Raw genomic sequence first — 24920 nt, forward strand, 5'->3', positions numbered from 1 at the left:
TGTGCCCTATTGCACTTGGGGTGCTTCAGGAATTCAGCCTGTATGAATTCTGTCATGAAATGACCAGATCCACGCCTGCCAGACTCACACAGGGATTAGAGCACAGTGATCTTTCAGATTTTCCATGTCCCAAAAGCATTTGAAAATGTCTATTTTGTGAGAAAGAAAATAGGTTTCAAATGCATATTAACATATGCATTTAAAAGTTAATTTTCATGCTGCTTTTAATCATCATCATCACCAGTGCTTTTTTTCTGGGGGTACACAGGTACACATACCCCTAAACATTTTGGGAATCTAAGTTTGGCCTCATTGAGGGGCAGTATTTCAATATGAGTAGGAAAATGAGAGTACTGTACTGCTAAACTTTTTTTTTAATAGAAAAAAGCACTGATCATGACCATCACAGATTAGGCTGCAGTCATAGCCCCCAACATGCCTGGGAGCAAGCCCAGTTAAATTTAGTGAAACATATGAATAGAGATCATTAGGAGTGCATCTTTAATGCAGAAACAGGACAGAATGGATTCCTATGTGAGTGGACACTGGTGAAAGGGACACAAAGCAGAAATAGATTGACCTGTCCATCCATCTATGACCAGGGATGGACATTCTGTCAGTTTGGTTCTCTCAGCTCCTTTTTTTTCAAATACTGTATTACTTTCAGATCTATACATCTTTGCAACTATTGACAATTTTTATGTTTTATTTTTAGAAAGAAATTCTCACAGGAATCGATCAGCAATCAGGCCAAATTTCTCTTGATAAACACATTTGGGTATGTAGTTTTGATTAATATACACATTTTTTTGCAAGCAATTTTCACTAATAGAATGCATTTCTGTATGTTGTTTTCAATAATATGGAATCATAGAGTTATTGAATCACTGAATTCAATAGGGCTTACTTCTGAATAGACATTGTTAGGACTGCACTACAAGCCCAGAGTTTAGAATGGTCTAATTGTACCTATGTGGGTATATTGACTCTGCATAGGCAGAATCTTCACCGCCTCTATTGCATCTGCAGAAAATAGTAGCAGGAGACAGGCGCTGTGGTTAAACCACTGAGCCTAGGGCTTGCTGATCAGAAGGTCGGCGGTTCGAATCCCTGTGACGGGGTGAGCTCCCGTTGCTTGGTCCCAGCTCCTGCCAACCTAGCAGTTCAAAAGCACATCAAAGTGCAAGTAGATAAATAGGAACCGCTACAGCGGGAAGGTAAACGGCGTTTCCATGTGCTGCTCTGGTTTGCCAGAAGCGGCTTTGTCATGCTGGCCACATGACCTGGAAGCTATACGCCAGCTCCCTCGGCCAATAATGCGAGATGAGCGCGCAACCCCAGAGTCGGTCACGACTGGACCTAATGGTCAGGGGTCCCTTTACCCTTTTTTAATCGTACCTATGTGGGTATATTGACTCTGCATAGGCAGAATCTTCACCGCCTCTATTGCATCTGCAGAAAATAATAGCAGGAGACTCTTTCTGGTGGTTCGCAATTTAACGGAATCACCTTTACCATCGGGGCCTTGTAAAGACCTCAAGATCTTCTGCAACGATTTTGCAAAGTTTTTTGCAGATAGTCGCTCAGATTCGGAAGGAGGTAGACACCACCGTGGGAGCAGGGGCGGGGCAGGAGAGTGCTAGAGCCCTGTCTGGTCAAGTTGCATGGAATCAATTTCAATCTGTTACCCCCGAGGATGTGGAGAGGCTGCTTGGATGCGTGAAACCAACCACCTGTCTCTTTGATCTTTACCCATCCTGGCTAATAAAAGCAAGCCGGGAAGGACTGGGTGATGGGCTCTGTGGGGTGGTGAATGCTTCCCTCTGTGAGGGAGCATTCCCAGACCCGCTGAAAGAGGCGGTCATTAAACCACTTCTTTAAAAAAATCTTTAGACCCGGCCAGTACGGCCATCTATCTCCCAGTCTCAAATCTTCCATTCTTGGGCAAGGTGATTGAGCGGGCAGTTGCTGAACAACTCCAGGCGCTCCTGGAGGATGCGGACCATTTGGATCCCTTCCAGTTGGGATTCAGGCCTCATCATGGGACTGAAACTGCCTTGGTCGTGCTGCTTGAAGATCTTTGGCTGGCTAGGAGCAAAGGTGAGAGCTGTTTCCTAGTTCTGCTGGATCTCTCAGCAGCCTTTGATACAATCGACCATAACATCCTTCTGGACCGTCTAGAGGGGCTGGGAGCTGGAGGCACTGTCATACAGTGGTTCTGCTCCTTCCTCCTGGGCCAAGTTCAGAAAGTGGTGGTGGGGGATGAGTGCTCAGACCCCTGGGCTCTCACTTGTGGGGTGCCTCAGGGTTCTGTCCTCTCCCCCATGCTTTTTAACATCTATATGAAGCCGCTGGGAGAGATCATCAGGGGGTTTGGGCTGGGTGTCCATCTGAAGACATCTGAAGGCAGATTCAGGGAAGTTTTTAATGTGTGACATTTTAATGTATTTTTAATCTTTGTTGGAAGCCGCCCAGAGTAGCTGGGGAAACCCAGCCAGATGGGCGGGATACAAATAATAAATTATTATTACTATTATACTGAAAATGGTCATGGAATCATATAATTGTAGAGATGGAAGGGACCCTGAGGATCATCTAGTCCAACCCCCCTGCAAGGCAGAAACATGCAGCTGTCACATACAGGGACCAAACCTGCAACATTGGTGTTATCAGCACCACACTCTAACCAACTGAGCTATTAAGACTACCTAATATATACCTTTTCATGCACATTGTTTGGTTGAAGAACTGTGCCACAACATTTAGAGAAGTGCAAATTTTGAAGGACAGATGGGTTTCATTTTACATATGGGTTGGAAAATTAGGCAGTTTCTAATTAAAATGCAAACAAAACTGGATTACTGTATAGCTCAGTTGATTAGAGTGTGGTGCTGATAATGCAAAGGTTGCAGGTTTGATCCCCATATGGCACAGCTGCATATTCCTGTATTGCTGGAGGTTAGATCCTCAGGGTCCCTTCCATCTCTACAATTCTATGATTCCATGATGATTTTCAGTATGCCTATGCAGAGTCAATATACCCACATAGGTACAATTAGACCATTCTAAACTCTGGGCTTGTAGTGCAGTCCTAACAATGTCTATTCAAAAGTAAGCCCTATTGAATTCAGTGGTAGTTTACTCTCAGATAAGTGGAACTAGGAACCTTAATGAGTCTTATATCACCCCTCTGTTTAGATGGTAAAAAAAAGGTAAAGGACCCCTGACAGTTAAGTCCAGTTGCGAATGACTCTGGGGTTGGGCTTAAATGGCCGAGGGAGCTGGTGTTTGTCCACAGACAGCTCCCAGGTCATGTGGCCAGCATGACTAAGCCGCTTCTGGCAAAACCAGAGCAGTGCACGGAAATGCTGTTTACCTTCCCATTATCTATTTATCTACTTGCACTTTGAGGTGCTTTCGAACTGCTTAATTGACAGGACCTGGTGAGAGGACCATGCAACTTAATGGGCCAAGTATTTTGCAAAACTAAATTGGGGGAAAATAGCCTCCCAGGGCAACTGCTGAACCATAGTTGGATTCAGTCAACCAATTATTCTATTCATGGGGATAAACTCTGCATGTTTTCACACAATTCAAAATTAAGTCATGCCAAGGCGTCAGGTGTGTTCTTGATTCCAAAGCAAGTCTGAGTTTTTCGGAAGATACAAGGGTTGCCAGCTTTTCAACTGGCCACTATAACTTTGCCAATCAGAAAAGTGCTCAGTATGCAAGGATTATCTTTCATTGCATGGATTTAAATATTATCACCAGCTAATTCCGGCATACTAAGCTGCTATTAAAGGCTGAGCTATGTGAACAAGTCAAAAAGTTGGCAACCTTAGAGATCATGGTTCCTTGTGGTTCTTACACTGTGTATCTGAAATCACTCAGAGCTAGCCTGCAACCCCCTGGAGCCAATTTTGTGGATGGAAGAGTTCTCAGGGTTGTACACAGCTGCATGGAGAGTTCTGAAGGCATTGTGCAAAAACAAACAAATTTCATCATCCATTATGTGCCATTTAACAGGGTTACTTACGGCATAACTAAAAATAAATCACAATAATGTTGAAACCTCAAAGTGTGTAGATGATCTCAGTCTGGAACCCAGATGGAAAATGATAATGTTTTAATGGTCCGAGTGTACCAAGTATGTTTGAGGCAACATTGCTGATGAAGAATTGGCAAAACAGGGCCTTGTCCTGGGATTTTTTTCACTGGAATTTATTTTTATTTGCCTCATTATCATACTGGAATTGATTCCTATTTGAATTCATTTTATCATTACATAAATAAAACCTTTTGAAGACTTACTTGAAATTCATCTTCCTCCTGGCCCGAGTTCTTGCAATTTACTGTTTATTTCTCGAGAATTGTACCCCTGCCACCCAATGAAACCTAGATAATAGACTGGGATTCCCCAATGGGAATTGTCATGCGGTGGAAAACAGAACGGGGGTGGGGAGGAGACAGAGTGGGAAGAAGAGCAGCTGCCACCCACTAACCCACTTACCTTCCTCCTCTGGCTATTTCCTACTTTATTTCAAGGGCATTATCTCGTTTAGCGGTAGCCAATGTGGTCTTCTCCAGAAAGTTTGGAGCATGACTTGGCAGTGCTTGATGGGAGTTGTAGTCCACAACTTATGGAGGGCACCTTCAACTTAAGGAGGGCATCACGTTGGCTACCTATTATCTAGCTGGATCAGCCTTGCCAAGTCTTGGTGCTGCATCTGGATCTTACGAGTGTAAGAAGAGCCCTGGGAGACGAAAATCCCATCTAGTCCAGCCAATTTCCTACAACAGCCTGTCAGAAGCTTATAGAAACCCACCAGCAGCATTATGAAGAGGCATAGTGGCTCTAATCACAGAGGTAGCGTAATAACCATAATTGCAACTGATCATTCTATCCTCCATAAATTTGCCTTAATTTATTTTAAAGCTCTAAGTAGGTAGCCAACATCACCACATCTTGTGGTGGCAAATTTCATAGCTTTAACTACACGAAGTACATCCTTTTATCTGTCTTGAATCTGCCCCAAACCTAGAGTGTTTGCCAAAAGGCTGAGGGAAGGGGGATTTCATTTTATGGCAACTCAGTGTGTTCCAGCCAATCTTGGTTTAAAAGCCTCCTTCAGGGAGCTACAAAAAAATAAAATCTATAAATCACAGATATACAGCAATTAAAAACAAACATCATTACTGACTGATTTCATCAAGCCCTAGGTGTACTTAGATTGAAAAGCAGCCTGTAGAGATCTTTTTAAAATGTATCTTCCATTAAACTGAAGACTGAAATTAAAAACCAGCAGATTATATGTTTTTTATGGCATTAGTCATGGTGAGTTTATTTATATACCACATTTATCCCAAATACCATTTGGACTCAAAGCAGTGCATAGGGGGAAAACCCACTTAAATGCAATTGTATGGCGATCATAATATATAATAAAGATGATAATATCATTGCAGCACTCGCAACTAAAGAACCAACAGTTCATAATGTGTGTGTTTTGAGTGAGCGCGCAAGCATTATGGTGACCATTATGTTCGTTAACAATTAGGTCCCCAACCCCGGTACTGTGTGAGAGAGTGAGAAACTTCTCTATACCCGCTTTCCCTGCACTAGGAATGGGGGGGGAGTGGGGTCCTTCCAAATGTTGTGGGACTACAACTCCCATCAGCCACAGCCAGCATGACCAATAGCAAGGAAAGATGGAAGCACTATTCCAGCAATATTTTGAGGGCTGCAGCTTCTCCATTCCTGCTGTACTATAGGATGCATAATTTTATAAGCATCTGTCTTTCCCCCTTACCCACCTCCTCCACCCTCCAAGTTAAAAAAGCCCCAAATGTTGTACCAATCCCTCCTCTGGGTGACATTACACAGCTCACGACAGTAATGTGCTCCTATATGCCGTTACGTGTCTGAATGAGCTGGCTGATGGGCTACTCTAAATGAGGCCTGCAGATCCGTGCATGGCGGATATCTGTAAAGCTGTGCTTCATTAATGTGTTGTCTTGCAAAGGTTCTGCAGAGGTGGAGTGAGATAAACAGGGTAGATCTTTTTACATAGTATAGACGATTAGTACAAGGTTATAAGCTTGTGATAAACGTTTGTGGGCAGCAGGTGCTTCTGTTGATTATGTTTCCACTCTAATTATCGAAGGAAGAGCCCCTCTCCCATTGTGATAGCTGTGGTGGTGATTAAGTCATGCAGTATTACACCCTCTCCTCTGCCCCCCCCCACCGCCACCCCCACAAAGTCACACCTTATTTTTCCCTGCAGCCTTAGCTTGTTAGATCACATTTAATATGCACTGAACCATGATGTTGTCGAAAATCTTTAGGAGATTCCTAGTCAGTGTTGTGTACTGAGCACTGAAAGCAGCAAAGGGGGTGCGGAGTGATGGCCATTAAAATCCAACCTGTGTGAATTACGGCATGGCACTTTGCAGACATATGGAGAGAATATATCCCTTGAGCTGATTTAGGCTGGGACATGTTCATAAAACACATTTGCAGTTTATCCACTGCAGTGTTTTGAGATATATATATGCCAATGAGTTATATCACAAACTAACGAGCTCCATCCTACCCAAGAGGACAATGTCTTTTTGGTCCATGTCCAGTCTTTATACCCCCGCCCCAAATTTGCAGCTGTTCAACAACCAGGTTCTCACATCTGGGTCTGCTGCTGTCCGGTTCAGTCTTTGCTCATTGTGCAAATCTCAACCAGATGATTATGATGATGATGATATGAAATTTCCAACATTTGTCCAGGGATATAAATCAGATTTGAATGTAGCCTGCTATCTTATCATAACCCACACTCATATGCTACTGAGATCTCAGGCTATTTGTATTTCCACAAAGATGTGCAGTGCTTGTTTGTGTGAGAGAGGACAAAGAGCCTTGTGGAACCTTAAATTAATTATTTGTTATAGTGTAAGCTTTGTGGTTATCGTAAGATTCATGAAGTGAGATCTTCAGTTAGGAACATGGCAAGCTTCCTCATACTGAGTCAGACCATTGATCCATCTAGCGCAATACAGTTTACACTGACTGGCAACAGCTCTCCAGCGTTTCAGGCAGGAGTGTTGCCCAACTCTACCTGAAGATGCCAGGGATCAAACCAGGGACCTTTGGCATGCCAGGCCCTTCTACTTTCTGTTCTTGTAATGTGTCCCAAAGGATGAATACCGTACATTTTGTTTTAAATTTTGTTTAGCATGATTTATATGTCACTTTAAAATAGCTTACATGGGACAGTTTATATTCCTGAATTGCAGGGAGTTGGACCAGATCTTTAGGGTCCCTTCCAACTCTACAATTCTCTGATTCTATGATTCAGCTGGCCTAAACAACAACAACAACAACAACAACAACAACAACAACAACAACAACAACAAAACTAGGCAGACAGAAAACAATGCAATGAAGATGCCTGCCTAATATTAACATTAATTATACATCAAACAAGGTACTTGTGGCATGGAAATCATTTCACCATGGTGTGACGCTACAAAGTTGTGGGTTGCATGTGAATGATGCAATAATAAGGTTCAGGGCCAGCTGCTTTTCTGGGAGGGTGTCAGTCCCATGAGAAATACCCATGGGCACCCAATTGCATGGTCCAAAAAAAATACTGCATTATTCACAAAGAGCCTGCGGTAATGCTGAATTCTTCTCCAGAGAAGCAGTGTTCATATCGTTGGAATCTCTGTTTAAAGGGACAAGGTAGAAAATGACAGGAATCAAATCAGAGTAGACTATACTGGCTCAGAGCAGAATGAAGTTGGTGGGCAGCACCCCAACATTTGCCCCAATGGACCAGCCTCCACCGGCATTATCCTTCATGAAAGAGAGAGAATGCCACAAGTATTTAGGCACATAGCTCTTTATTACTCTTCATCCCATCAATTCTGCTGTACCCATACCCTTCTTTTAATTTGCAATCCATCATTTGTAAAGATTATTGGCCTTGCCGAGGATTTGCTTCTTGTTGCTCATGTCACAGACTGATATGTTGGTTAAACAGTTTTTACAAAACGATTTGTCTTCATCTGGTTTTGGACAGATCACCATGCTTTCTACAGCGGCAAAACCCTTCAAGGACCAAAATTACTATGAACTCAAGCGGCAATGCCTTGAAGAAGGCAAGCTCTTTGAAGACCCTGAATTTCCAGCTTCCGATGCATCTCTCTTCTACAACACTCCTCCATTGGGGAAAGTGGAATGGAAACGCCCAAAGGTATTTGTGAAGTACCCATTCTACTTGAGTCCGGTTATCTCTATTGTTTGGTTGAATTCTCACCTCTTAATGCCCTGGCTTTGGCATAATGTATCTCAGTTTATTGAGACAAGCTGTACCCAAGCCTTGTTTACTACCTCTTCCTTTCTCCCTCTTGATGTGCCCCTGATTTCCTGGGTTAACCAATAGTTCTCCCCTGTTATGTCTGAACCAGGAATCTATGGTTACCAGGATCATGTTGGGTGAAATTGCATTCAGATATAAGTTTCCCCAATCCCAGTAACCTCAATTTCCCAGTTCTAATGAAGCAGGAATCCATGATTAATTAACCCATGAAGTCTTCAACTGTGGCATGCTGTGACAGGAGGAGGAAAGAGAGGGACTGTGTAGACAAGGCTTGGGCATATTGTGGCTTAATAGGATGAGATATGTTAGATCTGCAGAGGGCCAATATACATTTGTTCTTCTTTTCCAAGAGGTGGGAGAGAGTATGGGTTAATTCAAGCCAGATTTGAGTCAGGAACAGTTTTTGATGATTGGAGCCACTGCAGGGAAATGTTAGGTGCTGGTAAAGGAGGGCTGATTTTGACCATGTGCAGAGGGCCTTTTATTGTTCTCCACCAGGACCTGACCTGAGACACTAGCCTCAGGGATGCCTGTATAAGACCAGCTACTCAACAATCCTCAGCTGAAACAAATAATAAAAATGTTTCATCTTCATTTTTAAAGTTGCCATCATTGACCTGCATGGCCAATATTGCATTAATAGTGTGTGGGGTTGTTTTTGTTTGAGGGCGGGAGTTATTCATGGAGAAACTTACATCAAGATTCAGCATATCAGTACGATTCAATTAATCATCTTAAATGATTGAGATACATAATGTGTGCAAATTGTGCCCCCTGTGACTGCACAGCTTTCTCTTGCAGGAAACACATGACGTAGCCCTAATCTTGAAAAATGTTTAAGGAAAAAAGCTTTAGACATTTGTATTTCTGCCCACTTTTAAATGCTCAAGCTTTTTATTAAATGCTTTTATTCATTGCCTTTGTAATTATTACTGCCGCTCAATTTTTAGAAGGTATGGTGTTTGTTTTAACTGGATAATTTTATTACAGTATTACTACTGCTGTCGTCACCCTAGAAGGGCAAGGTGAAATACAAATCAGTTAATGAGTAAAATATGTAAGTGCTAATAATGGGGTACAAATGCAACAGATGCATCCAGAGGCATCCAGAGGCTGAACCAATGGAGCGTCTAAGACGCTCTTCACATTGGGCACTGTGCGATCAAAAGGCAAGGCTCATTTTTAAATAAGTTCAGTGGTTTTATTAATAATTGTTAGTTTTCTGAAAATGTCCATTGGGGCATTTTGATACACTAAGACATGGGGCACACTGATATGCATAAAAGTGCCCCGCTAGTGTGCAATAGTGCCCCAATATATAAGTTTACATGAAATATCTAAACTGATTTCCTACTCATGAAATTTGAAAAGAAAAAAACCTGTTGTTTAGTATGTGGCCAAAGTCATTTATAAATATAATATGACTGGTTATCAAGTGTCATATCTTAGGAAAAAAACGGGATCTTGTATGTTTGTCTTCCCCATTGTAGAAGGTAAGGCAAGCATTGATTTCAAGGATGCTGTTTTGCAGTTGCCAAAACCAAATTTCTCAAAGGGCGCATCTCAAACATCATCTCCTTATACTTTTTCGTTTGACTTCAGTGGATATAATATGCAATAGAAGCTAAACGTTAATTAATTATCTTATTTTTTTATAAGCATTTTTTTTAAAATTACTATTTTTTGACTCCCTAATGTGAGTTCTTATACTTTTTAAAGTTTTTTCAAAGTCTTTTTTTAAATGGATAGGTGTTTGAGGAAAGATTAATATAAGTTTTGATATTTTGTTGAGAAAACCTGCCATAAAGTCTATATGTGTGAAACACTGTTAGTTTTGAAACATAATTTAGATTTTAAGTAACAAATTGTAAGGCTGATTATGATCTCTCACAATAAAAATTGGGGGTTTTCATTAACTTTTTGTAAATAATTGCCATTCTCATACATTTTGTATCAAAGTGCCCCATCCACTGTATCAAAGTGCCCCGTAGGTGGGGCAGAATGATACAAAACCTGTTTTTACTCAAGTCATTATTTTCTCATTATCTTCTAACTTTAATGGTTCTTTTGATTGCTATTATAATATTGATTAGTTATGCCATGTATAAAGCATTTTTTTATTTGACTCATTTTGGTACATAAAATATGAGACTGAATTTTTCTGCATCAGTCTGCCCCACTTCCCCCTACACACAAACACATGCATCTCCATCCAGGTAAGCAGGAGGCATCACTATCACAATTCAAGGACAAATTCTAGCCAGGCAAAAGCACTTGAGGAAGATCTGAAGCAGGGCTAGTAAAGAGGGGGACATGCAGAGTCCCAAGACCAGACAGAAAGAAAGATGGGAGGGCTCCCTTTGGCCTCAAGGACTTAAACTGACACACACACAAACACACCCTTTCAAGTGAGGATCTGAGATGGCTTCTGATAGAATCTTCTTTTTTCTTTGCTGTGATTAGATAGAGACAAATCTTTAAATGGGTGGTTGCTCAAAGGGATGTACAGTATTTCATTTTATTTTATTAAAATGCAAAATGATCTCTTTTGATATAATCATCATCTGTATTTTGTTTAGATGTTACTGTGTTAGGATTTTAGTTGCGTGCTGGGTTGTTTATATTCTCATTTAGTTTTGTTTTGGCTTTCGGTCAAAACAGTATGATTGTTAAAGCTATCTTGAGAATAGTAACTAGGAAATCAGGACAAGCAGTTTCCCCACCCCAATTTTTCCCCACTCCTTTATTTTCCATGCTGTTGTTCTGCTTTGTGTTCTACTCCTCCAGAATGTGGGCTGAATGAGAAACATGCAAGTTTGAATTGGGAGGCAGAGAAATTCAGACAGAGAATGGAAAGATTTTGAGCTGTGAGTTTGCCTGGAGTAGAAGCAGCTTGGAGTAGAGGGCCTTGGGGACCCATCCTGTTGCTTTGCATGGGGTGGGAATCTTGCAGAACCTGCAATTCTGCTGTCTACTGTTGGAGGTTGTTTGCTTCCACAGTGCTCTGCTTGCATATTTATTGTTGCAGGGTTAGGGGGTCAATCTGAGTCCCTTCCAGTTCTTGGGGTCCTGTACCCAGTAAGAGTTAAAGTCTAATGGAGGATTCTATTGTTGAAGTACAGTAATCAGACAAGTTCCTTTGTGAGATAACCTGTAGCTGGCCACTTAACTGTTCTTATCAGCATCCCAAAAGGATGAGTTGGGTTGCCAGAGCTACAGCCAAGTGATGTTGCCCTCCTGGCTAACCCCCTCACCTGGCTGGTACTTAGAAGGACAATAGGCAGAAAGCAGTGTCTGTGAGCTGAGTGAGAAGAGGAGGCAGAAGCTAGAGAGTCTTATACGTGTTTGGGGCTCCCCTGGAAACTTAATGGGGAAGCAAGATCTGTTAGGGTGTTAATGCTGTTAGGCTCAGGTTGTATATGTGCATATATAAACCATATGTCCTAAAGGCACCACAGTTTCTGTTGCCCCTTATTCCAAGGAAGCCTGGAACCCCTGGAATCTATCGCTGCTCAGAGATTGGGGTGGGGTGTAACATCACTGTATACATAAACTATATTCTAGTGCTATCTCACACAGAAGCTAAATTCTGTAGGGTTTGACCAAGTTTTCTCACTACTCAAGGAAGTGAGCATGTTTTAGAATGAATAAGCAAAGTGTTCGTGTGGCAGGGAGCTTGAAGCAGTACCTGTTTGTAAATAAAGGGCAAGCCTCTGTATAGGCATTGGAGAGAGTTCAGGAATTTTATTAATCTGGATCTCAGGCCAGTTTCCTTTCAACACTGGGAGATACTCGCTAGATTATTATTGTTGTTGTTGTTATTTTGTTAATGTGAACCTGTAATCTGGGAGAATGGAAACAGCATTTTGCAAATTATGAATCAAATATTGTCATGAATTCTGGAAACATCTTTTTGAACATGGGTATGTTCCAATTTGAAATGACTTTCAAGTGCTAGAGTAGTACTGGCTCTCAGTTATTGAATTGCTAAATAGTTTTATAAACGGAAGAGATCTAACTAAAACCTTCTACCATTCATATCTTTAAAATCATGTTTAGGGAAGTTTTTAATGTTTGATCTTTTATTGTTTTATTGTTTAGGGAAGCTTTTAATGTTTGATGGATTTCTGTATTTTAATATTTTGTTGGAAGCTGCCCAGAGTGGCTGGGTGAACCCAGCCAGATGGGTGGGGTATAAATAATTTATTATTATTATTACTATTATTATTATTATTATTGCATTTTTTAAAATCCCGTTGGAAGCCGCCCAGAGTGGCTGGGGAGGCCTGGCCAGATGGGCAGGTATAAGTAATAAATAATGAATTATTATTATTATTATTATTATTATTATTATTATTATCATCCCAAAAAAGACACACATACCTCAGTTGGCATCAACTTGCAGCGGCTAAATGAATTGGTACCTTAGTACAGTGGTACCTTGGTTTACGAACTTCATCCGTTCCAGAAGTCGGTTCTGAAACCAAAACTGTTCTTAAACCGAGGCGCGCTTTCCCTAATGAGGCCTCCTGCTGCTGGTGCCCTTCCACCATTTGGATTCCAATCTTAGACCTAGGTAAAGTTCTCAAACCAAGGTAAAGTTCTCAAACCGGTTTTGTGGAGTTTGTAAACCACATCGTTCTTAAACCGGACTGTTCTTAAACCAAGGTACCACTGTATATAAGATAACCCTGTTCTGCTCTAAAACTTCTCCCATATCTTCAGAGATAAGGTCTAATTCTCAAATGTCATCACTCAAATAAATAGTTATAAATTATTATTAGAAAATTAGTAGTATGTGATGTGAAATTATTAGCCTCTCACAGAGCAAGTGACACATTTCTATAAAATCCTATAAAAAGACTTTTAATGGTACAATCCGACATGTCCATCATCATATGACAATCTTGTTTTCTTCTTCCCCATAACCATCCATCTTCATTGATCCTTAGCTCTATATTGCTGCTATGCTGAAACAGATATTCCAGGTTGCTCTTAAACTTGGATAGGCTGTCCCTAGACAGGAAGGTGTTAAACGCATCCCCAGCTGTGGTGGCTTAAAAATAAACCAGGAAGGTTGGCTTATCTTGCAGAGATGCATATGGCATACAAAAGCAAGCTGTTAAGATGCGTTGCCATAGCAACTGCATCTTCAGTGGCGGCAGCAGGCCACAAATATGCAGCTGTAATGTAGTCAAATTGCCAGCTGTGTGTGTGTGTGTGTGTGTGTGTGTAACAAAGCAATCACAGCCTTACCTCCTACCAAACACAACCTTAACCTTAGTAGTCATAGCTGCCAAGTTTTCCCTTTTCTCACGAGGAAGCCTATTAAGCATAAGGGAAAATCCCTTTAAAAAGGGATAACTTGGCAGCTATGTTAGTAGTCTCAAGATCATTTAAAACAAAGAGTACAAAATTGTATGCCACAAAAAAAGTATGAATCTGCATTTCATGGGAAATACAGTGGCACCTCGGTTTAAGTACAGAATTAAGTACAGAGTACTCAACCTGAAGTGTACTTAACCCGAAGTATGAGTGTAATTGGTTCTAGAAGTCCGTACGTAACCTGAAGCGTACTTAACCTGAAGCGAACTTTCCCATTGAAAGTAATGGAAAGTGGATTCATCCGTTCCAGACTGGTCCACGGAGTACTCAACCTGAAGCGTACTTAACCCAAAGTATGAGTGTAATTGGTTCTGGAAGTCTGTACGTAACCTGAAGCGTACTTAAACTGAAGCGAATTTTCCCATTGAATGTAATGGAAAGTGGATTAATCCATTCCAGATGGGTCCACGGAGTACTTAAACTGAAAGTACTCAAAGCGAAGCGTACTTAAACCGAGGTATGACTGTAAATAAAATGACTAAAGCAAGGGGGAGGAACCTTCAAGCCTAGTCCTCAGAACATTCCCCAGAACATTCCCCTCTCCAGGCTGTACACCTCACTGGTCCTGATCATGGCTCTTGCCTGCCTGGATGAAGGCTAGAGAGCTGTGCGAGTGTTTTTGTCTGAGCATGTGCTGTATAAAGGTAAAATTCGCATTTGTTGCTTTGCCCAGTTTTGCCTCCGGCCTCACCCACTGCTGGCATTTGGCCCTCAGAAGATTGCCCAGATGGGAATGTGGGCCTCAGAGTTGAAAAGGTCACTGACCTCTGAATTTAAGGGTCCTGTGAATGCAAGGTATGTCCCTGCTCTTCTGGCTTCATTCACATCCTTCTATTCAAGATCAGCTGTGGCCAGTGGCAGAGAAGTACTGACAGAGAAATAACAGTTTAAAATACAGTGGTACCTCTGGATATGCACACCTCTGGTTGTGTATCCTTCAGGTTACGCACATGGCAATTTTTCTAGGTTTCGCCACGCGCACATGTGCAGAGGCTCTCTACATGCTGCACGCATGCACAGAAGCACTCTACCATATCGTGCGCATGTGCAGAACGAGCACTTCTGGTTGCAAATTCCTCAGGATCCGACCGGAGCTCTGGAATGGATCCCGTGCGCAACCGGAGGTGCCACTGTAATTGCAGAAGTTTGAAGAGAGCAAGCGAATCAGGCGAGACACTAATGGGGAAAGTGACAAAGTTTCAGTACAACAAGAAGGGAGTTGGGGCAGGCTCTGTTGTGTTAGATTTTTGGTGTTATATTCTGTGTTGTACCCATATTTGCTATTTCTCTTTGTTAAAACAAAAGCAGCAGCAACAATAACACTTCCCAATCTATTCAGACCATTCCCACAGCTATCCACTCTCAGTCTTCTGCCCTTTTAGCTCCCATGCCATAGCCAGTGAAGTTGTACAATCTGCCTTCTCTTTTATATTCCTGCCCAACCCTGACTTCATACGAATCCAGGATTATGATTTAGTACTACAGATCCTCCCATGGAGGCTGTGTGATGAAATCCTTACACATTTATATGTATAAAAAGGTAAAGGACCCCTGACAGTTAAGTCCCGTCGTGAACGACTCTGGGGTTGCGGCACTCATCTCGCTTTACTGGCTGAGGGAGCCGATGTTTGTCTGCAGACAGTTTTTCCAGGTCATGAGGCCAGCATGACAAAGCCGCTTCTGGTGAAACCAGAGCAGTGCACGGAAACGCCGTTTACCTTCCTGCCGGACCGGTACCTATTTATCTACTTGCACTTTGATGTGCTTTCGAACTGCTAGGTTGGCAGGAGCTGGGACCGAACAACAGGAGCTCACCCCATCTTGGGGATTCGAACTGCCAACCTTCCGATCAGCAAACCTTAGGCTCTGTGGTTTAGACAACAGCGCCACCCACGTCCCTTTATATGTATAGAAAGATATTATTAGAAGTTGGAAGCTGTTGTTACTCTAAAGGATAGATTTGCTTTGTTTTGTCTTGGACTTTGCATTCTTTGTCTGAGTCTATTCCTCTTGAATCAAATCCAGTGGCTAGATAGAGTTTGAGTAGCCAGTTCCATGACATGTACACAGGGTCCCACCCAAATAGCCAAACAAAAACACACATTTTCCTTTGCTTACTTAATTCTTTCTGGCATCATACTTATTCATTTCTGCTGTAGCCTCCAACCCCTGCCAAGTTCTGAATCCACGGTACTTTCAGCCCTTATCTCCAATAGAGAATAATTGCTATTTACTTTTAAATTAGGCCACCAATCATGTTAAAATGTTGAGCAACATCTTTCCCTCCTCCTCCTCTCTCCTTTTTTTGTTTTTGTTTTTAAGCAATAGGCAAAACCTGCCTATCTTGTCTAAATCTCACAAAAAAATTAAGGCCTTGCCCAACATTTTGCCCAACCTCAGGAGGTCCTGCACCCTATCTAAGCACTCAGTCATGAAAACTATTATTATTTTGTTATTTATTTATCATTGTATTATTTTATTTATGTGATTTGCATAGTGCCCAGGGCTTTTTTTCAGCCAGAGCTTACCGGAACTCAATTCTGGCACCTCTCAGGTAGGTGCCATTACCATTCTGAGAGAACAGGGGAGGCATTCATGGTGAGTTCCAGCACCTCTTTTTCTAGGAAAACAGCACTGCCTATACCCATAGATCTCAGGGCGGATCACAACATAAAATTACAATATAAAAAACACAAAATACATGATAAAAACAAGACAACCCAATAATCCTCCCCTTCTATAACACATTTAAAAGGGCATCAAATGCCAATTAGCCAAAGGCCTGGTTGAAGAGGAATGTTTTTGCCTGGCGTGTAAAGTGCATAATGAAGGCGCCAGCTGAACCTTACTGGGAAGAGCATTCCACAAACGGAGAACCACTCCTGTCTGCTATGCCATTCTTCCCTCAGGCAGCTGTCGACCATGTGAGGGGCCTCTATGGGTATCATGCAAGGGGTCCAGGGAATTTGTACGACCACATAACCCTTTTCTGCCTATGTTGCCTCTTCGGACAGTAGCACTTGAAGAGGGCTCTTGTTTCTATCATAGTCTCGGTTTGAGGTAAACCTAGGCCGAATTTCTAATATACTGGATTTTGCCTCACATTTGGACTAATATTGACTGATTTGGTTTATGATCTGCCCTTCAACAGGTTTTGGGAGCAGCTCACAAAAGGCTAAAGTTACCTGAATTATCCCATAATAGGAAAGAGCAGCAGAAAAGCAGGCAGCTAAATGTAAAGCAGGCACCATTCACAGCAGGCAGTAAGACATTATTAATATTATTCTTCATTAAGTTTCTATACTGCCCTTCATCCGAAGATTACAGGGCAGTTTACAATATAAAAACACAAAAATTCATAACACTAACAAACAAAAACAGTACCACCTGCTCCACAGACACATACACAATTTAAAAGGCCATGTATTGTTTAACTAGACAAATGCCTGGGGGAAGATGAATGTTTTTGCCTGGCACCTAAAGATGTATAATGAAGGCACCAGGTGAGCCTCCCTGCGGAGGGCATTCTACAAACAGGGAGCCACTGCAGAAAAGGCCCATTCTCATGTTGCCATCCTCCATGGAGGAAGGAGGGATAGAAAGAAGAGCTTCATCTTATGATTGCAGGATCTAGGTTGGTTCAAATATGTAGAAGCGATCCTCGAGGCATTGGGGGTCCTGAGCCATTTAAGGATTTATAGGTCAAAACCAGCACTTTGAATTGGGCCCGGAAACTAATTGGTAGGCAGTGCAGTCAGGTCAGGATCGATGTAATATGCTCAAATAATCTTTTCATGATAACACACCAACCCTAGATTCATTCTGTTTGTTTGTCTATCTATTTAGTTTTTTTAGCCTATCTTTCCTCTAAAAGACATCATGGCTGGTAAAAGCTATCAGTTCAAAACTGCAATAAAATAAAACACTGTGATAAATTCTAATTCAGAAGATTATGTACCCATTCCATAGAAAATAGCTCACAATTACACAGCTGAGGAAGACTTGGAACCATTTCTGCACCGTTTGGTGGGATTTCATTTCTTACGTGTCAATTTTAGATATACAAAACTGTCTTCCCGCAACCAAACTGCAAAATTTGGCTTTCATGATGCTTCCATTTTTCTATATTATCTTCTTTCTATTTGAAAAATATAACTTCTGGGGTACTGTTCTGCAATTTTGATAATGGTGGGTTTTTTTGGCATTTTTTATTTTTTGTTAATAAAATTTTAAATTTAAATTAAATAAATTTTAATGCTACAGTTTCACATTGCATTCACCCTCTGGAATGTATTTACTGTAGAGTGGTATTCAGCAGAAGGTTGGGTTCCATAGGTTGTTCATGTAGAACATTCAGGTCAGCAATAAAATGTCCTGAGAGATTGAGATATTCTCACTGGCTTCTTATTATTGCCATTTCTAACATTAGATTTGAATCCATTCATTATTTTGCTTAGAGAGTGGTTGTCGCAGTAGAAAGCAGCAGGAGACTGCTTGCATATCGTTCTTCCTGTTGGAGCTCAGGCCATGAGAACATGAAGCTTCACCATGCTATCAACCTTCCAGTCAAGTATATTTCAGCTTGTTTCTGACCATTCATCCATTCCCCGCCCCACATTAAAAACATTGACATTTGCAAGTGTTTGCAACAATGCAGAAGAGTTCATATTCATCGGCAGGCTACCCCTGCAGACTTGTGCTGCTATATAAAGTAAATCTGCGTAGTGATATTAACGCTTATGCAGAGTTCTGCCTAATGAGCTGTGACTCTACTGGCTATGCTGAAAATGCTAATTAAGAGGGGGGAAACAACTCTTTTCCTGTCAATATTTTCAGGAAATTTTGAGATGCCCTCTGGCAAGTGGAAACTGAAGGAATGTTGTTTTAAGGATCAACTATTTCAATTTTTCCCTATTTAGAAACGTAGTGTATCTCTAGAAGGTTGATTTTTGAGTAGGATTAAGTCACATACTTGTGAATTTTGAGCTTTTGCACACAAAAATATTTCCCCAAAAGACAGGACTTTTGTGAAATAAAGTGATGGGTAGATGCAGCAGAAAGTGTGAGATGACACTTGTCATTGGAGAACAGGTGATGTTCCTGCAGACCGGAGGCAGGCAAATGTTGTCCCAATCTTTAAAAACAAGTGGACAAAGAAGACCCAGGAAACTACCAACGAGTGAGCTTGATGTTGATACCAGGAAAGGCCCTAGAACAGATAATGAAACAGTTGCTCTGTGAGCAATTAGAAAAGTATGCTGTGATTACTAAGACCCAGTATAGGTTTCTCAGAAACAAGTCATGCCAGACAATTGAGAATCAGGGAAATGCTGCGGACATATTGATTTCAATAAGGTTTTTGACAATACCCCACCCCCAATGATATTCCTGTGAACCTGGTAAAATATGGGCTGGACAAGGTAACTGTTAGTTGGATTTATAGCTAGTTGACTGACCAAATTCAAAGTGTGTTCACGAATGGTTCCTTATCATTCTGGAAAAAAATGACAAATAGGGTGCTGCAGGATTCTGCCCTGGGCACAATATTTTTCAATGTCTTAAAAAATTGATTGGTTGAAGGAATTGAGGGGATGCTCATCCTATTTGCAGATGTCACCAAACTGGAAAGGATTGCTAATGCCGCAGAATTTAGGATTCAACATGACCTTAACAGATTGGAGAACAGGGCCCAAACAAGCTAAATGAATCTCAAAAGAGACAAATGTCAGATTCTACACTTAGGCAAGAAGAACTAGCTGCACAATATATAAGATGGGTAACACCTGGATTACCAGTAGTACATGTGAAAAGGATCTAGTGGTCTTGGTAGACCACAAGTTTAACAGAAGTCAACGGTGTGATGCAGCAGCAAAAAAAAATTAATGCTATTCTAGGCTGCATCAACAGAAGTATAATGTCCTCATCAAGGGAAATGGACTCCCTTGGAAAGTGGTGGACTCTCCTTCCTTGGAGGTTTTTAAGCAGATGTTGGATGGCCATTTGTCATGGATACTTTAGTTGAGCTTTTTGCATTGCAGGGGCTTGGACTAGATGACGCTTGGGGTCCCATCCTATTCTACTCTTCTATGATTCCTATCTTGTGCCCACAATATTTGCAAGGGAGAAGGATTGGGAGAACATCAGAACTTGGTAACACCCCCATTACTCAGTAGCCCCACCAAAACTAAAAGGTGCCAAATCTAGTGTGCCAATGTCAATGCCAGGATATCTGTGACATCAGAAATTGTTTTGTGAATTACCATTGTTAAGTACAAAATGATCACTTCACTTTTCTTTTCTTCTTTTCATTTCCTTGGGAGCTCTTTTTTTCAATCCCCATGCAACCTCTTGCAACTCAGGACAACACTTTTATGCATTTGAAAAAGTGAACTGTATTGCCTGAAACTTATGGCATAATAAATTGGTTAGTCTTTAAAGTGCCATAAGACTTCTTATAGTTTAAAAAAGAACAGGTACTAGGGGAGAAAGAGAGAGACGGGGACTCTCCTGGATAGATAAAAGGGGTTAGCCTAAGAGGGAGAAAGTGGTATAAGATAAATAATTGGTGCTTCTGCAATGGGAAGAGGTTGAAGCTAAGTAAATTTTAATTGCTGCAGAAGGTGGTCTTCTGCACTGTACATAAGTAATATGTTTTGCCATAGATGCTGTCATTTTGGACTGAGCATGCTCTGCAGGACAGAAATGTTCTCCAGTTGGTTAGTTTATACAGACTTTTGCTTAATACAAAAAGAAATCAGACGTGAAGGGGATGCAGGAGTTAGAAACTGGGTAGTAACATGGTGGGTAAAAATAAATATGAAACAATATTATATTGGGTCAGGTCACTTTCAGGGTCAGTGTTATTAGCATTGCTTGGAAATAGCTGCCCAAGCTTTCATGTACAGGAACTTATAAGCCCTATCTGGAAATGCCAAGGATGCAACCTGTGTCATTTTCTAAGCAAGGCAGAGATTTTATCTCGCTGGTGAATGCTGTGATTGGCCCCAACCACTGCAGGTGCCAGTCTCGCTGGCCTTGGAAATCCTTGACTATGGGAGGAGTTTGCAGTTGCAGGGTCCCTCCTAAAGCCTTCTCTGATAGCTTACCCAAGTCCTGGTGAAGAGAAGATTGAGAGTCAGATCCAGCAAAGAGCACGGACACACAAATCGTTCCTGTGCCTAAACTCTTTTGCCATGGGGTGGTTAATGAAATTGGCATTCTTACGACGGCCTCTAATCCTCATCATGCAGCTGACTATTGCATATGTCATTGTCACTTTCAACACCACAACCAACAAGGTAAATTACTTGTGTTTTGTGTGAATGTATATGTATGTATGTATGCATGCATGCCTGTAGTTATTAACATGAGAACATACCCAAGTGTGTGTGTCTGAACACACTTGGTTTCACAGTACAGAAGTCTGTACAGCAAATACTTTTGTGGGTGTGACTCAGAAATTGATGAGCTTTCATAAATACACATGCTTGCATGTATGTGTCCCCCCCCTCCTCCTCCTCCTGCTTTCTATATTCACACGTTTCCTCCAAGGAGTCAAGGTGGTGTGCATGACACTCCTACCCTCCATTCTGTCTTCACAACAATCCTGGGAGGACAGTGATGGGCCCAAGGTTACCCTGTGAGTTTTATGGCTTAGTGGGGATTTGAATCCTGCTCTCCTAGCCCAGCACTCTAGTCACTGCACCACAATGCATGTGTTGATCTCTATGTGTGTGTTTCAAAGTTTATGGGTATAAAAGCAGTGAGTGTCCTCTCTGTCTGTGACTCAATGGAGGTGAGCCCTGAAGGTACTGATAGGATATAGGGGCACAGGCAGCTGAATATATTGACAAGTCTCCCTCCTTTGCTCCAGTCCACCATCTACCACAAATTATTGTCCTCACATGTAATACTGCAATATCTGACTTGCTGATGCTATAGAATCGATAGAGAATGACATCTTGACCCCATTAAAGCCAGAGGCGCTTCTGGCTTCATCAGGGTTTGCATTTCACTGATAAAGAAATAAGCAACTTAAGGACCATAATAGCATCACCCAGGAAAAGGCCAGGGTGGGGGAAGGCAGGGAGATATGAGGCTGAACCGCTTGTGCAGCATCCCATTAATCATCAGTTCAGAAAGCTTATTTTTGTGGCTTTAGCCTACTGAAGACAATCCTTCCAGACATCTCTCAGTTTGGCAATACAGAATAAACTGACTGAACTTCAAACCAGATGACAATATAACAAAGCAATGTTACGAGTCTGCACCTTAATTTATTACCAGTTAAACATAGGCCAGAATTAATAGGGTGTTTTTTTCTGGCATCACACAGCAATTTCTTTTTTACATATTTACATAGAAGAAATAGCTGAGCTACCGTTAGCTGGATCATTCATAAGCAGAACCACCTGTGTTATATCCCAGTAGATAAATTATATCATCACTAAATATTGGAGTGATTTTTCTATTCGCAATAAGAATAAGCCCAAAGGTTGTGGAACTCCCTCTGTTCTGATCTCTGATGGTTTTGACTGTTGCAATTCATTCTGGGGTACAAGTTCCAAGATTCTCCAGCTGTTCCATTCACAACTAGTTTCATGTCTCAGGGCTAAGCATTCTCTTCTGATGTGCTGATAATTCGATTGTGGTTGCGTGCATGAGATCCCTGGGCATAGACTAACAGCACGAGGCAATGAAATACTTCAAACCACTCTGCTATGAGCCTCTGAAAAAGATTAGGTATAGGACAGCCTTGGGAAGGTCCTCGGGAACAAGCAAAACTTTCCCAAATGTTCTTGGATCTAAGGCATTATAAAATAAAATTTTGCTTCGAATACCATAAATTAAATAATGTGTGGTTTATGACACAATGTACTACATTTTTATGACTGTAGCAAGCCTCACAGTGAGCTCTGGGATCTCTTAAATTTGTTCTCGTCAGTTGTGAAGCTTGCAAAATACACACCAATTGTAGCTTTTGATATTGCTGTCTGCTCTCATGTGCTGTGGTTGGCTAGCAACCCCTTGCTTCTTTGCCTGCCTAAACTTTAAATGCTCAGAGCTTAAGAGCAGACTTCTCTGAATTTAGAAACGGATTGTAGCTCAGGGTGAATAATCCATTGCAGTTCCTCATACTGTAGTTTCTCAATTTTTCCAAACTCAAGTTCAACTTAACACATTTCTTTAGTTTGAACTTCTCCTAATAAACACATTTCTTTATACAATTAGAGGTGTGTGGGGTGTTGGGGGAGAGGTACTACCCCTGGTGGGGGACACATATTGCTCCTTCTGGGGTAGTTTGTCCACCTTTGGCGACCCCACCCTACATTCAGCTCTCACCTGTGACTCCTAGAAGCTTCCAGGATGTGACAGCAGCCACACCCCGGGAAACAGCTTTGACTGGCTGGTAGCTGATGGGTTTCAAACCCTCACTCAGTGAGTTAGTGACTAGCCCCTGCATACAAAGACAGGGTCTGGTGGATTGAGCGGATGAGGCCAATAGTGGGTCAAATGGTCAAGAAGGCAGTTTCTGCATATATAATGATATAATTGACTTTTTATTTTTATTCTTTGTATATCATATTGTTGTTTTGTTACTGTGGCCGATGGCTGATGCAAATAAAGATTCATTCATTCTGCATATGCTGTAGAGGGAATTGAGAAGCAGATGGGGCTCATCAACCTGGGAAGGTAGTCCATCTAGAAGAAGGTAAACTGATCCTTAACCTCTTCTGCCTTGCATGCTATCTTCAGGAGATGAAAAGGCAAGGAGTAAACCCTACACAATTCCAGAGTGGAGTTCCTAAGATGCTTAGATGGCACCTTGTATGCCTCCTTTCAGCAACTCCTGCAGCCAAGCTGGTGCCAGTGAGGCTGAAGGGTTTTTTTGTTGTCTGGACAGCCCCAGACCTCCATACACACTACCCAGGTTTGCACCCAGTAGAAGTCACTTTGGTGCTGCTAATGCAGTGGTTTGACTTCACCCCACCAAAGTGCACTCCATTGTCTCTTGAGACAGATGGTGCCAACAAGTTTTATGCAATTTTGCCCAATTTACATATTTTTGCAAAGCAGTTTTCTTAATATAATGTGGTTTTGTATATTAAATTTCACTAATACATGTGTTTTCACCCTATGCCTTGGCTGGGGAAGTGCATTGCAAAATTCAGAGAAGTGTAAATTTCCCAGCAAAAACCCACTATTAAATGCTCATTAAGAGCAAACAGCAATCTGAGGAAAACCTCAATTTACATTTGCTCCAATTGAGTGTTTAAAAGCAGGTTTTCATGGGGAAAGCTCTGGGGCAAACCCCTCCCCCCCAAAAAAAACCTCTGCTTGGACACTGAGCATCTAAGCCCAGACCTGTGTCTGGAAAGAGCAGATCAACAGGTAAGTGTGGATAAACTCTTACCACATTTTGTGGACTCGCAAAGTTGCCTCATGCCAGGCCAGGCTCTTTGCATGTGTAGATTCTCCTGGGCTGTTTTTGCTGCAAGAAACTGACACAGCTAACCCTGCTGATAGTTTTTTTAAAAGCAGTGAGCAGAAATAAAATAAATACAAAGTAGTGTAAAAGGAATTGGCAGCCATAAAATAAGTTAGATTAATGAGCAAAGGAAAGCTTTTGCTTGGTGCCAAAATCACATCAAAACAGGCATTGCTGGTCAGAGCATTCTACAACCAGGGTATCACTACCAAGGTCCTTTCTTCAGTTGCTAGCCACCATATATTCAGTGATGTTGGCCCTCAAAGAGAAGATTCTAAAATATTTTAGGAAGGGCCATAGTTCAGGGGTAGAGTATCCATTTTCCATGCAGAATACCCAAGTTTCAAACCCCAGGATTTCCATGTAGGACTGAGAGAGACCTGAGTTTGAAGCTCTGGAGTGCAGCTGCCAGTCATTATAGACTAGATGGGCCAATGGTCTGACTCAGTATAGGGCAACTCCCTATGTTCTTATGTGAGGGCAGGATCTCTTGTGTTTCACCTTGGTCGGTGTGTCCAGGGGTGGGGCGAGGGGAGGGTGTGCCGCGCAAAGGGGCGGCGTGCCCCACAGGGCCTCTGGAGTCTGCCTGCCTCCTCCCACTCAGCTGCCCTACAGCGGGGGGGGGGGGGAGAGGCAGTGGGTGGACCTTTTGGGCCAGTTAATGAACATAT

At 41.8% G+C, this 24920-nt stretch overlaps 1 protein-coding gene across 1 annotated transcript in view; it reads left to right on the top strand.

The window, feature by feature from the left end:
- The window catches only part of CAPN6 (calpain 6), a 58064-nt gene that overhangs the window by 2185 nt on the left and 30959 nt on the right, over positions 1 to 24920 (top strand). Inside the window, exons 2-3 of the mRNA XM_035113581.2 lie at positions 716 to 778; positions 8076 to 8249. Of these exons, the coding sequence (XP_034969472.1) occupies positions 8082 to 8249 (168 nt within the window). The 5' untranslated portion in view covers positions 716 to 778; positions 8076 to 8081. The remainder of the gene's footprint in view (positions 1 to 715; positions 779 to 8075; positions 8250 to 24920) is intronic.

The sequence above is a fragment of the Zootoca vivipara genome, chromosome Z (assembly GCF_963506605.1).
Source record: "Zootoca vivipara chromosome Z, rZooViv1.1, whole genome shotgun sequence".
Taxonomy (NCBI): Eukaryota; Metazoa; Chordata; class Lepidosauria; order Squamata; family Lacertidae; genus Zootoca; species Zootoca vivipara.